The 14925-nt window shown below is 46.1% G+C and overlaps 1 protein-coding gene across 7 annotated transcripts in view; it reads left to right on the top strand.

Annotated features, from left to right (window-relative positions):
* Window positions 1–14925, top strand: part of RAPH1 (Ras association (RalGDS/AF-6) and pleckstrin homology domains 1) — a 78156-nt gene that overhangs the window by 53541 nt on the left and 9690 nt on the right. For 4 of the 7 annotated variants that reach the window (XM_084893168.1, XM_084893170.1, XM_084893169.1 and 1 more), the window contains 4 exons: window positions 2915–3013; window positions 3973–4093; window positions 4989–5131; window positions 7506–14743. In XM_084893168.1, the coding sequence (XP_084749294.1) occupies window positions 2915–3013; window positions 3973–4093; window positions 4989–5131; window positions 7506–9524 (2382 nt within the window). In that variant the 3' untranslated portion in view covers window positions 9525–14743. Of the gene's footprint in view, window positions 1–2914; window positions 3014–3972; window positions 4094–4988; window positions 5132–6317; window positions 6394–7505; window positions 14744–14925 lie in introns of those variants that run through there. The other 3 variants (XM_084893172.1, XM_084893171.1, XM_084893167.1) reach the window with 3 other exon arrangements.

Here is a 14925-nt window from a genome sequence, read left to right as displayed (position 1 = left end):
CTGGTCCATAAATGTTTTTCTCCTCCCGAAACACACAACTATAACCCTGGTAATCCATGCGTGTAGGTAATCCATGCAGGTATTATTTCCTCTCTGAGTTGTTTCTGGGTTTTCCCCCCTGCTCCTTACCCAAATTTTTGAGCTACTCCCATCAATTATGTCTGTACTTTGAGAACTGATATTTTTAGTGAAGTTTTAGTGATCTGTTGGGGCACTAATAAAAACAACTTGTAAAAATCCTGGATGATTATGGAGATGATTATGTCTTTCTCGTTAGCTCCATCCTAGTGACCCTTTGGTAGCTATTAGGTCTACATGTTTATGTCATTGTTTGATTTTGCTTTTCTGAGAATTGTCATTTGAGTTTGGGTTAGTGGTGTTTGTTTAGTGGAGTTTTTATTGCTTTGATAAAATTAGGTGTAACAGTAAACCTTTTGTAGGTAATCATTTCTTGGAGAATACCGCTGTATTATTTAGGTTACAGCAGCAAATGATCATTAAGTCAGTAGAAAGTAGCTGAATCCAGCAATTTTCAAAATGAGCTCTAAGGTCCCCTGGGAGTCCCTAGGACCTAACAAGGTCCATGATGTCATAATTACTCTTCTACCAATGCTACGCTGTAGTTTGCCTTTCATACTCGCATTCTCTCACAGATGTCTAAATGGAGTTTTCAGAGGGGTTACTATATGACATGTGAACATACCTTTGCTCTCTTATGTAGTAAAATGTGTATTTGTATATTCTTATATTTTAAGTTTTTCTAAGTTTTAATTTCTTATAAAGTAAATATTAATAAACTTAACCCAAATAAGTAAAGTTTATTTGGGGGATCTTATTATATGACAGTAAGAGTCGGTTATTTTAACAACTCTGATTGTCAGTGAGAACCTAAGTTCTCTCTGTCTTTCCGTCCCATTTTCCACACGTCAGCGTGTTCACAGGCTGGCTACTTTATAGTCACAGATGGCCACCACAGTGCAGGCCTCACATGTGACCCAAGACCCCATCTGTCGATGGACACTTAGGTTGTTCCCACATCTTGGCTATTGTAATAATACTCCAGTGAACATAGGAGTGCATAATCTTTTCAAATTATTGTTTTCATGTTCTTTGGGATTGCTGGATCATATGGTACTTGTATTTCTAATTTTTTTTAGGAACCGCCATACTGTTTTCCATAGTGGCTGCACCAATTTACAGTCCCACCAACAATATATAAGGGTTTCCTTTTTTCCATATCCTCACCAACAGTTGTTATTTATTGCAGTATTATCGTAATTCCTTTTGCAGCTTATAAAATTCTTAGGGTAAGAATATTTTTGTTCTAAGGGGTTCTTTATTTTTTTGATGGTTAGAAGGATCAAAAGTATTAGAGTGGGTGGAATGTTACATGTTTTTATTTTTTTACTTCTTGCATGTTAGTTGAGGGAACTAATTTTCAAGACTAGATGTGTTTCCAAAGTAATAATGATTAGTATACATTCAGTGGTTTTCCTTTGGCACTTGGACTGTGATTTTATAGCATCACTTTTAGTTACAGAGTTTTAGAAATTATCAGTCTCAATCTAATGTTTGGCATAAACAAAAAAAAAATAATCAAATAGCACAATAGTAATTCAGAATTTATTGTATTCTTAAATTTTTTTATTCTCAAAATTTTTACCTTTTATTAAAGAATGCAAACATCCCAAATCAGCATCATTTTAGAAGTGAAATAATGACCTTCCTTTTGGTGTAGCTATTCATTTGTTTTGGAAGCAATTTCATTATATGTTCTCTTTGGAGTGTTTAATCATTTAAATGCAAAGACTGTCTCCTTCATACTTGCTCTTAGCTCTTGTGCGATTTTAAAAGTGATAGAATAGTATTAGGGAAAAGAGAAGAGTGGCAGCAAATCTGGAAGAAAATTTCACCATTTATAAGGCAGTAGTTTGGCATAATATTTAATAGCATGGATTCTGAAACAAGATTGCATGATTTCAAATCCTGATTCTTTCACTTGTTGGCAAATAACTTTGAATGTGGTCCTCATCCCTTTGAGCCTCCATTGCTTCTTAGTTTGTAGAGGTAATTATGTGTGACTCAGGGTTTTCATGAGGATGGAATGAGCTAATATATGTGGGATATTTAGCATGATGCTGGTGCATGGTAAGTGCTCAATAAATGCCACTTTTTAATAAAATAACATTATATGAGTGGAATGGGCTTTCTCCTGCAATATTGGCACAGAGCCGAATGACCATATGAAGGCTATAGAATGAATGCCTTTATTATTACATTGGGAGGTTGAAAATTTTTGAGGTCCTAAAATGAATTTTAAACTAGCAAGTAATCTGCACATACTCAATCATATCATATAATACTCTTCAGGATGTTGTTGTTTTTTTTAATACTTTATTGACTTTTTTTACAGAGAGGAAGAGAGAGGGATAGAGAGAGAGAGACATCGATGAGAAAGAGACATCTGTCAGCTGCCTGCTGCACACCCCTGACTGGGGATGTGCCCTTGACCAGAATCGAACCTGGGACCCTTGAGTCCGCAAGCCGACACTCTATCCACTGAGCCAAACCAGTTTCCCAGGATGTTATTTTAATTCTCAGGTTAGAGACAAACGAATATGGTTAGAGAATTTTTAAAACCTCTTATAATTGAACATAATTTAAATACTTTAAGTAAAATAATAGCCATTTAAAAAATGTTCAGAATAGCTAAAAAGAGAAGTCATAATTAACAGTCATTACATCCAAAACTGAGTGCGATTTAGGGTTTTCTTCCCAGAGAACAAGTGGTTGTGGCGCAGTGGAGTTAAAACAACTTAAAGTCTGTTTTAGCACTTGCATTTTGCAGCCCTCAGCTGAAAAGTGCACTCAGTTCTCCAGCAGGCTCGGTTTAACTTTGTATTTGATCTTGTAGCACCCACAGATCCAGAAGAAATCTCAGTACATTAAATACCTTTGTTGTGATGATGTGAGGACCTTGCACCAGTGGGTCAATGGTATCCGCATCGCGAAGGTAAGTTTTCTTGGATTTGATGACAGAATAACGAGGTACTTAATTATATTTTCTTGATTGTCATGATAATTATTCTGGTTGTTTCATGTTTATGATTTTGCCTATGTCTGGTTTTCTCAGGCCTTATGTTTTAAATATCTTTTTTCTTTGGGGCTAGACATAAACTTTTAATAGTTGGTATCAATGGAATAATACTGCTAGTAAAAGCTTGTGTAGCATCAAAAGTGATTTATTTTGGCTTTGGAGCAGGTATTATATGATTCTCATGGAGCAGAGTTCAGCCTAGATAAAAGAAATTGCCTTGGGCGGGGGGCGGGGTGGATAAATAAACAGAGTTCAGGATTTTTAGGGCAGTGAAAATATTCATACTCTCTGTATGATACTATAATGATGGGAATATGTCATTATTCATTTGTCCAAATCCTTAGGATGTACAACACCAAGAGTAAGCCTAAGATACTACGGGCTTTGGGTGATGATGATGTTAGTGTAGGTGCATTGATTGTAACAAATGTACATTCTGGTGGGGAGTGTTGGTAACAGGGAGGCTGGGAAATCTCTGAACTTCCGCTCAGTTTTACTCTAAACCTAAAACTGCTCTATAAAAAAAGTAAGTCTTAAAAAAGTCTTTTAAAGCATATTTTGAAGATGATTATATTAAGTATCTGGAAATAAAATTTATTATAGCTATAAAATCAAAGTTGCTTGAGGAATAACTGAAAAAAAAACTTCATATTGATAATGAATACAATCAAATGTCAACTTCTTGCTGCCTTTGTAAAAATGAAGAAAAATAAGATTATAATTTGCTGGTATTAAAAGTATTTTTGAAGGATTGTTAGGTATTAATTTTAATACAGGCTATGAATAAGTAAATGGAAATGTGCCCCTTTTCTGCCTCACCCGGCTGAATCATGCCCTGTAAAGTTCAGATGTCCTCACTTACTGCTTCTGTTTAGTACGGGAAGCAGCTCTACATGAACTACCAAGAAGCTTTAAAGAGGACAGAGTCCGCTTGTGATTGGACTTCCTTATCCAGCTCCAGCATTAAATCAGGGTCCAGTTCCTCCAGCATCCCAGGTAATGTGAAAAGCCCGTGCACAGTTTACTAGCGGTTTGAAGGCGTCTCTGTAGAGTGCTAATGATTCCTAAAAACAGCCAACCTAATTTCTAAATTATAAGAAATAGGTACATGAACTTTTTGTTTGTTTTACTTGCTAGAGGGAACAATATCCTGGGCAATCTAATAACATCCACATCTCATAGAGTGAGTGAATATGGCATCTCTACCAGATGGCAGGCATTGAGCTAGGTGCTTCAGCATGGTTATCTTACCTGACTTGGAGTCCAGTAAAATCATCTTCCCAGTCCCCTCGCCCTGGGAGTCATTCAGATTACACTGTATCCTCTGCCATTGCCAGCTCCCCTGAAGACCTGCCCTGGTGCCTTGCCAGGGGGCCAGGCTGTCAGGGTAGCTGCTGCCCTGTGGTGCCAACACCAAAGCCCTAGGAAACATACTTCCCACTTGGGAGTCCAGTCCTAAGTACTGTTCATTGCTGGGGACAAGGATGTGCTCATCCCGTATAGATGTAAATTGCTAAGTGAGTGAGTTCTCTCAGGGATGGCCTGAAGCAGGGATGTATAATGAGATTGAATTTTGATGTAATGAAGATAAAACTGAAAAAAAATCACTGCTCTATTGCTAACAGTTCTTCCAAGATAGACTGGCAGGATACCAATAATTTCATGTGAGCCTTTTATTATAATTATCAGTCTCTCGTGGTGAACTGTTTTAAAAGAATCAAGATTTTCTATTAGCCCATAAGGTAGAGGGAAGTTTTCTGCTGGAAAATATGGGTGGTGCTTTATATGAAATGCATAAGTAACTTGTTGCTCCTCTCTCGTGTAACAGATCTGTCTGAACGTACATATTCACACTGTCAGGATGCTGATGTATGTAATACTGCTTTTACAGAGTCCCAGTCAAACCACTCAACCCAGTCTGACAGCGGCGTGTCCGACTCGCAGCCAGCAGCACACGTGCGCTCCCAGAGCATCGTGAGCTCCATCTTCTCCGAGGCCTGGAGGCGAGGCACTCAGCTGGAGGAGGCCGGCAAGGTGAGCGTGCGGCGATGGAGAGGCCGTGGGGCGGGTTCGCTTGCTGCTCTCCCATCCCTTTATTACGGATCTTTCTTGGCTCTGCGTGATGCGTTCTGTCTGGTTTCTCCTCAGAAATGAGTATTTGTGAGTGGGCTCTAGTGACTACGATTTGGAAAAACAACAAAAAAACCCTGGCAGTGTGACTCCTTTTCAGTGGCTCATGTTTTAAGAAATATCGATCTCCTCCTCCTAAGTCAGTTTGAGGAGAGCAGCACCATTCAGTGCCAGTGCCCTGATCTTGCTGCGAATGTTTCCTTATGTATTATTTAGTTTATTCAGACTCCTTTATCGTCTTTGCTTCTATGTTTTTTCACATTTCTCTTTCTCCGGTTATTGTGTGTATATATGTGGAAGGCTACATTGAAATTAATCCCCTTAAAGTTTTGGATCCCTAAGCCTTGCACAGTAGCTTGTTCAGTGCCACTGAAGGACGAGTGTAATTATTGCAAGACCATGTAGAGCATGGAGAGGCTCTTTAGACGATTGTAAAACACCAAATCAAATTGCCTCTGAAGTGCTGGGCGAGGGTGTGTCCTGGCCGCACTCACCTGCTCACGCCACTGCTGCGGACCCAGTGGCACGTTGGCCTGACCGTTTTCTTTTTACCCTGTCATAGTTTTGATTTTTCTGAATCACTTATGCAAGCACATTCACTAATGAGAATTAAAAGGTTGTTTTCCCTCCGTTTATTCCTTTATTTTAGTATTTAGCCCTCGGGAGGGTGGAGGAGGCATTAGTAACCCAATGTGGAGGCCTCTGGAAGTGAATATTTGAGAATTGGTTTTAATGGCCTGAATTCTCAAAGCACTTATCCTTTAACTTGTCAGAGGCTGAGACTTTAAGAAATAGTCTCTCCTTTCTCCCACCTAATTTGGAGAGAGTGGCCCCTTTCCGGCGCTAATGACGCCATGTCTGTAGCAGAGAAGCCGGTTCACACCGCAGACGCCTGGAGGGAAGTCTTCACCTTCCTGAGTGTTAATGGTGCTGGGCGTGTGCACTGGAAGCGAGAGGCCCCGGAAGACAGGATCGCACGCCCGTGGCCACGCAGGGCAGTCCCATTGCAGTTTCAGAGCCTGCGCCCTGCGGTGCAGCGGTGACGATGTGTTTGAGTCTTGATCCTCTTGTGTTTCTTCTGTTACCTCAGTCTCAGGTGCCAAATGAGAAGGCCCGCACAGCTAAGGTCTACACCCCTGCCGCAGCCAAGACAGGGTCAAGCTAAGGTCAGGGCTGCTCTGTGGAAACACGTTAACCTGGGTGACTCCTGTAACCAAGTCTTGCGGACTAATGCTTTCACTTTGATGTGCAGTTTTAAAAGGAACATTCAAGTGTCCTGATGGGCAATAGAATTCAGCCCTGTAATGAATGAGCCTTCTAGTTCACTAACCTCGGCTTTCTACATGCTAATTAGATCTCATTCATAATTGAAAACCAATGGTTTTAACTTGCATCTTCATACGACATTCAAAGAGCCTAAAAGATGTACTCAAAGTTATTAAACGAGGGTCCTTCCTCTGCTCTTTTCAAACATCCTTGAGCCACATCCATCCATGAGGCGTTCATGAAATGAGTGACCCGGTGTGGTAATTTGGGCCATGCTGAGACGTGCTCTGTGGGCTGGCCAGCAGGTTGTTGGCAAAGTCTAGCTCCCCTTTCTTGATATTTTTCCTTTAGCCTTCCAGAGTTTCTTCTCATTGTCTCCTGCCTCTTTCTGTCTGATATTATGACCTTTTGCTGTGATATTCATGAGCATTTCTTTGCGTATTTTCCAGTAAAATGTAAAGAATGCCCCCTCCTTACCTGCATTGCTGGACTTGTGTGTGTGTTGGGTGTGTCTCACATGAGCATGAGTGTGTGTGTCAAGCTCCTTCACTCCTGTGTGACTGACTGTGCATGCCCACCGAGCATTCTTATACTCTCAGTGTCAGCTCAGGAGCATCAAAAAGCCACCCTCGTGCTCAGAAGGCCCTCCATCTGCACTAAGCCCAGCCAGGGCACTGCCTGATGTGGCTGAGCCAAGGACTGAAACTGAACTCGCCAGCACATCGGTGCTGGGAGGGAGGGCTCCCATTTGGGACAGCATTGCAACAGGAAGTTCCTAGATTGTCAGGCAGAATAGCTATTTCAAAATACTGTTGGATTAACAGACTTCCCTGTGCCCTCGCTGCCCAGGGAGCTGGATTTTAGCCTTCCTGCCTTGCTCATCTAGGATCACAGCTGCTGGGCCTTTTCACGCATGTCCCCCAGTTCTTGCCTTTTATCTTTACCCTTTTATTCACAGCCGACCTCGGTAACTTTTGCTGTTTTCTCTCACCCCCTTTTGTATTTCTTTTAGGCCAGAATGGACTCTATGAATCGATCCTACACTTCACTCATGACCCCTTTATCCCCACAACCTAAACTAGTCAGCCCCTTCACGGCCTCCCAGCCTTCGCCTCCTCTCCCACCCCCACCCCCACCCCCGCCGCCCCCCCCTCCGCCCCCGCCCCCGCCGCCCCCTCCTCTGCCCAGCCAGTCTGCGCCTTCTGGGGGCTCCGCGGCCACCGTGTTTGTCAAGTACAGCACCATCACCAGGCTGCAGAACGCCGCTCAGCATTCAGGGCCCCTGTTCAAGCCCCCGCCACCCTCCGTGGTGCAGCCTCTGTCCGCCACCTCACAGCCAGCAAAGCCTCAGATGCCCGTGCCCCCCAACGGAGTGGTGCCCCCGCCCCCGCCCCCTCCGCCGGCCCCCACCCCCGGCTCGGCCATGGCCCAGCTCAGACCCGTGCCTTGTGCGCAGGCCCTGCCCCAGTTCAGCCCCCCGCCGCCCCCGCTCAAGATCCATCACGTTCCGCACGGCGTCCAGGCAGCTCCCCCGACACCCCCACCCCCGCCGCCCGCCTCCCCCCAGGCGCCCCCCAAGCCCCTGGCGACCGCGCCGCCCGCCTCCCCCCAAGGGCCCCCCAAACCCCTGGCGACTGCGCCCGCCTCCCCCCAGGCGCCCCCCAAGCCCCTGGCGACCGCGCCGCCCGCCTCCCCCCAGGCGCCCCCCAAACCCCTGGCCACCGCGCCGCCCGCCGGCTCCAAGGCCGCGCCCCCGTCCCCCCTGCCCCCGGCCCCCCCGGCCAAAAAGCCGGCCTTCCCCCACGTCCCGCCCGCGCCGGCCGCTCCTCCGGGCCCGGGCCCGCCGCCCACCCTCCCCAAGCACCAGGGCTTGGCCGGGAGGCCGCCCGCCGCCCCGCCGTCCCCGGGGCTGTCGGTGGTGCGGCAGATGGCCAGCCAGTTCCCCGCGCCCGCGCCGGCCGAGCCCCCGAAGCCGCCCGCGGCGCCGCAGTCCCCGCCGGCCGTGAAGGCCAAGCCCCGGTGGCAGCCCGGCGCCCCGGCCCCGGCCCCCGACTTCCCGCCGCCGCCGCCCGAGAGCAGCCTGGCGTTCCCGCCGCCGCCGCCCACCCCGCCGCCCGCCACCCCCACCGCGGCCCCCGAGCGCGGCTCCCCCGGCAAGAAGCCGGCCAAGACGGCCAGCCCCGGGGCCAAGAAGCCGCCCCCGACCCCGCAGCGCAACTCCAGCATCAAGGCCGGCGGCGCGGCGCCCCCCGAGCCCAAGCGGCCCTCGGTGGACAGCCTGGTCAGCAAGTTCGCGGCGCCCGCGGAGCCCTCGGGGTCCCCCGGCAAGGACACCCCGGCGCCGCCGGCCGCGCCCCCCAAGCCCGGGAAGCTGAACCTCCCCGGAGTGCACCTGCCCGGCGGCCTCCAGCAGGGGGCGCCCGCGAGGGCCTCCGTCCTGGGTGCGCGCGGCCAGGACCCGGCCGTGGAGTTCCCCTCTCCGCCCTCCGACTCGGACTTCCCGCCGCCGCCCCCGGAGCTGGAGCTGCCCCCGCCGCCGCCGCCCGTGGAGATCCCGGCCGCCTTCCTGGGGGCCGCGTCCCCGAGGGTGGCCGTGGTCAGCCCCCAGCCGCAGCAGTGGGCCAGGCCGCCGGCCAAGAAGGCGCCTCCGCCCACGCGGCCCAAACGGAACGACAGCACCCGCCTCACCCAGGGCGAGCCCGCCGAGCCCCCCGCCGTGCCGCCGGGGCCCACCTCCCCCAAAGCCGGCCTCGGGGTGCAGCCCGGCTTCCTGGCCGACCTCAACCGGACCCTGCAGCGCAAGTCCATCACACGGCACGGCTCGCTCTCCTCCTCCCGCGTGTCCAGAGCAGAACCCACGGCCACCATGGACGACATGGCCCTGCCCCCGCCGCCCCCCGAGCTGCTGTCGGACCAGCGGAAAGCCGGCTACGGGGGCAGCCACATATCCGGCTATGCCACCCTGCGGAGGGGGCCCCCGCCCGCCCCCCCAAAGAGAGACCAGAACACCAAGCTCTCCAGAGACTGGTAGCTGCCTAGGTGTGTGCCCTGTTTCTGTAATCCGTCTACAATCAGCTCGCCTGGCCATCTGGGAGTTCAGGTGTCAGCCTTCCTTCCGGTGTGCTTTCCAGGTAGAGTCCAGCTGTGTGTGTGTACGTGTACATACCTATACAGTGTGTGTGTGTGTGTGTGTGTGTGTGTGTGTGTATGCATATGTAGAGCTGGGAGTGATTCTATTTATTCCCTTTCATAATCTGAAAACGGATTGTGTGTATTTTGGGCAGAAGAGGCATGGAAGGGGATGTGTCCTGTCCCTTGCGATTTCTAGTATCTGTCATGTGGATTGGGACCAAAAAACAACTTCTGTTGACTTTAGAAGGTGCATTCTAGGTCTCCATGTGCGGCTCCTGTGCATGTGATGTATCATATACTGAGGAGGTGTGTCATGTGCTGTTTCTCAGTTTGAAGACAACCACGACGTTTGGTGTCTCGGTGGGGCTTTTGTGTCTGTTTTTCCCGGTTGGCTCAAGTTAGAACTCTTGATTGACACTTCATGACTACACATAAAGGGGCACTTTAGCCAGGAAAACCTCTCAGCTTCCTAGAACGGGTCAGCAGTGCCGCATGGGGCGATTTCAGACACTACATTGTGCAGTGAGGGCCACTCCGGTGGCAGTGCCGCCGCAGTGACCCGCTGACCCTGCGATGTCCTCACAGGTAAGCTCTGCCCACAACACGTGGACAGTGTCGTACTGTAACCTTGGGTGTTTTGTGCCGTTGGAATCCTTCCATGGGCTTTGTGAAGCTTCATGGAGCTGGTTTCCCGATCCTCGCTTTGACTCGCTGTAAGAACCACCCAGCGCAGGACCCTGATGCTCAGTCCAGTGTGTCTGTGTGTCACTAGTTACCCTCTAAGTGTGTGCGTTCGGTAGATGTTGGTCTTAGAGATCTGTAACAGTTGCTATATCATGTTTCCCATCCTATGTCCAATACAGTGCATCATTATGAAAAGCAAAGTCACCTTCTGAAATGTCCATACTGCTCTCTAGAAGGCCAGGGTGATTCCAAAGGAACAAAATGGCCTGTGCAGGTGCCATTGATCAGGTTGTACACGGATTGTAACGTGGAGCCTGTCATGGAGGGGCAGTGAATGCGGTTGGTGCTGGAGCTCGGAGATGCTGCTGCAGCCAGGGGTGGGCAGCTGTCCTTCCCAGTGTTCTCCGGGGGAGCAGTGGAGTCCAGCATAGTGAGGGGCATTACATGTTGTACATGTGCAGTCTGGCATAACATGAAATCATTGCTCTAATAACACAGTAAGCCTGTACGCTTCATGCTACACTTCGTGCACTTTTTTCCCCTGTGCATTTCCTTTTGTATCTGAGGGAAATATGATAAATTGACCATCAGGAATAAAAGGCAATCTCAGAGCTGCTCTTAAACAAAAGAACAAAAACTACCCCAGGAGTGACAGGGAGCACATCTTGTAATGAGTCTGTCTGTGTGACGAAGGATGGCAGTGCGGAAATCCGCTGACACTGCCCCTGCGGCGGAGCAGTGGGAATTGGAGAGTAAGTGGTAGGTAGGTGTGCAGGGTCCCAATACCCGTGTAACCCAGCCAGTGACGTGTTGCATCATCAATGGCACCTGCCTCTCTGTTGCCACGTCTGCGGGCTGTTGTTCACTACATTCACTAAGAACATACACCATTGTGCATTTTTTAAAGCCCCGCTTCTTTAGAGGATACTTTTTGGGTCTTTTCGATTGTTCACAAGGTTTGTGTGCTTGAGATTGTTATGCTTATGGTGACCTTTAACACATCTGCATTATTGATTTAAGCATGCATAGCAGTTTGGATAACATTTGAGTATAGATTGCCAAGCTTCAGTGTGTGAAGTAAAAGAGCTATTAATAGGAATCCAATGACATATGCAGTAGGGGTTTTTACTGTGTTGGTGTCATTGTTACATGAAGGTGGACAATTGGTGACATGCCCTCAGTCAGTGATGTGAACCCTGAGATACAGCCTGGTTCTCCAGTGGGGGCTTTCCTGGGCCCTGGTGCTGAGTCAGTGCCGAGGACAGCCCCCTAGGCTGGTGCGTTGGTGCATCCTTCTCAAAGAGCAGAGCAGCACTAGGACGGACACCCAGGAGAGGGCGGGGTCCGGGCAGAACTGACCACAGGCTGCTTACATTTCTCCAAAGATGGAAAAGGCTATTAACCTACTTTCCCCCCCATTTGTCATGGTGAAACAACAGATTTTAAAAATACAAAAAAAAAAAACACTTTAGATTATACTTCCAGTGTTTTAGCTCCCTGGTGGAGATTTTTAATTGGATTTTACTGGGATGAAGTTTTGTGGGGTGTTTTGTTTTTGAGACTACTTTTGTTATCTTCTCTGGTGTGTGCATGGTAACCCCATTGCCGGAGGACACTCGCTCTGTGCCTTCTCACTGCCTCCTGCTCCACAGCAGAGGTTCTCCAGGTCAAAGAACATCTGGACAGCTGACCTGGCTGTTCTGAATGTGGACAAACATCCTGCTGTTGAAGGCAGTGCAGACAGTTGCCTATTAGAGCTAGTGACTTGGTTAATTAACTTAAGGGTGTCACTAACCAACCTCCAATCAACATTTTGGTACCAACTGAAGTCAGCAACAACTTCGATCGGGTTTATAGGCATTAATATAAACGTTAGGCTATTCTCTATTGAAATTTACCAGCTTGGCTTTTATTACTCGAAAAAATACATATATTTTTTCCCCTTAGCTGCTATAATTCTCACTTGGGAAAAGTAACTACTTTTTTTCTTTTTTTAAATTATTTTTAAGGTTTTTACAGGTGCCCACTTAACTGTAAATTGGATTTTTAAAATTTGACTTTTAAATGAGAAAGGTTGCTGACTCTTATAAGTTATTGGACGTGATTTTAATCAGAAAATTTCAAAGTAATGTGGACACGGTGTTTCCAGTCCTCTAAAATCAAGGTGCTGCTGGCCTCCGAGGGCATATTCTGCTAAGGGCTGTGCACTATCTTAGAAGTCCCTCTCTCTGTAAGTTTACTGCCACTGACAACAGTGCTGAGGTTACCAAGACAGTTTCAACAAAATTAGAGTGACAACTCTGAGGTCAAAGTTCACAGGAGCTGCGCATCCCATTCAAGTTTCAGAAGCTGCTATTCTGGGAAAACAGTTGTTAATTTAGCCTGGAAATCTTCAGGTAATGATGTGGAATTGACTGACTATCAGGTCACCATCAGAACTGTGTGGCCTGCCTTCCTCCTCTAAGAGCAACACAAAACGTGTCATGTTAAAAATTGTAATGCATACAAAAAGTTTTAGTCTTGTTATTACCAAATTTTTGAAACATATCTACAGATATGTTTACGAAACATGTCTCTCTCAGATTTTATTCACGTTTAGACCAAGTAAGCCTGAATGACCCTGACTTGCTTTAAGTGAAATAGGAATAATTTGAATTTATACACTTGATGAGAGGATTCTCTCTCTCTCTCAAAATCACTTTAGGCTGTAAGTACCTTTTGGCACTTTGAGTTTTGTTCTGTACACTTGGCATCGTAAGTATAAAGCAGGATATCCTCCATCCTCATGGGCACGTGACCGCTCCTAACGCTGAGATTTGACTCACAGAGAGGCAAGTAGGAAATAAATATCCCATTATCTTTTTATTTATTTTCCTTTAACACCTTACGGTCTGTCCCTTAAATAAGCTCCGTTACTGTTGTGTCCTCGGAAGGTCTGTATGTAAAAGAAACCTGACATTTATCTGTAAAGTAAACTTACTGAACAAAAATAAGCAAACAATATACTTGATAAACACTAGGAGGGGGGAAATCTCCAATTGGTTTGCTCTTTGCTTGTTCAAGTAATGAACCATTTTGAAGAGAAAACACTATCTGCTGTAATCCCCAGTGCCTTGAACTCTTTGGAAGGAATGGCATTAAAAAAACCTAACAAGCAAACTTTGAGGTGCTAGTGAAAAGGAAGGTATTTCTAGTTTATGCAAAAATAGAAAAGTTACTCTCTCAGGAGAGAGGGCTCGTCTGCCTGGTGAGGAAGGCTGCTTTCTACCAAAGACAGAAGTGAGGGGGTGACCACGGCGGCTGCTGGTGCCGCGCTCATACATGCAGCACTCAGAGGGAAACCTGCTCTTTGGAACTACCCGCTGTTAGCTGAACTTATGGTAACCGAATACCAAAAACTGCCATTTTCCGTGATTGCCGTCTCCCATATTTTTCCTTTCCTTGTAAATAACCTCTCCTAGAAGGTAAGCATTAACTGGAATGTTTCAAATGATTTTAAGTTTATTGTCTGTCACTAGTGAACTCCTTTTATAGAAATGTACATTTAAAATAAAATATCATTAGCTTGTGCTAAATGGTGTAAAAACATTGTTTACTATTTTAAAGGAAAATTGCACATAATATTTAACTGGGATTGCTTCCTCTCTTCCCGTTTCTTTAAAAAATTTAAATCAAGGCTCACATTGACATGTAGGCTGTGGGAAGCTTTGTAGGAATGTACTTTTTTAAAGCATGACAAGACAAAAGGAACTGCATTGTAAAGTACCCGATAGAGGACACTATTCAAATGATTATGCACAGCTCGGTAAAGATGAAGTTACAATTTTTCTTTCAGCTTTGTTACTATTATTTTGTTTAAATGTTCGCTCTCATTTCATTATGTGCCTTGCTCCCTGATTGTGCAAACCTATATATATATATATAGATATATATAGATATATATACGAGAGAGATATATTCAGTACTACTGACGATGTTTTTGTTCTACTGCTAGATTAAGTTATTTTCCAAGTTACTCTTGCCAGTGAAGTATTGTAATGGTTTAGGACAGTAGTCACACAGTCAGTGTAAATTTGTTTTCCAGTTACATGTTTCCACCATGTCAGCTTACCCAACCCTTAATAAAAATAATACATAGATTTCGTTTAAACATGGGAACTTCACTTGACTGTTTGTGGATCGGCACCATTAAGAACCTGATTTTGCTATTTATGCTGGGGTACCCTAAACCGGTTGTGCAGTAAGAACAGATTAAGTGCGAAAGTAAATAAAATACAATTTGAAATGTTCAATTGGTTCATCTTTAAGTAAACAAACTAGGAAGCTTTGGTTAAAAATAGATGTGTTTTTTTTAACAGAAGTGCAAACTAATACAAAGGGATCCTTTTTGTACAAACCTTTGGTATCACAATTGTGTTGGACTGCTATGTCAAGGTATGTGTAAAAGTATATTTACAAATCACTTTATCACTTTTCTCCTAGTTTCGGAAAATGATAAAACTTAAAATGATAAAACTTAATTCTTTTAAGGCTCCACATTTTAAATACTTGAAGTTTTAAGACTTAGTTAACAAAAAAGGAGCAAATGTGGTATTAGATACCACCTTAGAAAGAAA

Source organism: Pipistrellus hanaki, assembly GCF_964339955.1.
Source record: "Pipistrellus hanaki genome assembly, chromosome: 8".
Taxonomy (NCBI): Eukaryota; Metazoa; Chordata; class Mammalia; order Chiroptera; family Vespertilionidae; genus Pipistrellus; species Pipistrellus hanaki.
The sequence above is the reverse complement of the archived record's forward strand: the minus strand, read 5'-3'. Positions and strand labels throughout refer to the sequence as shown.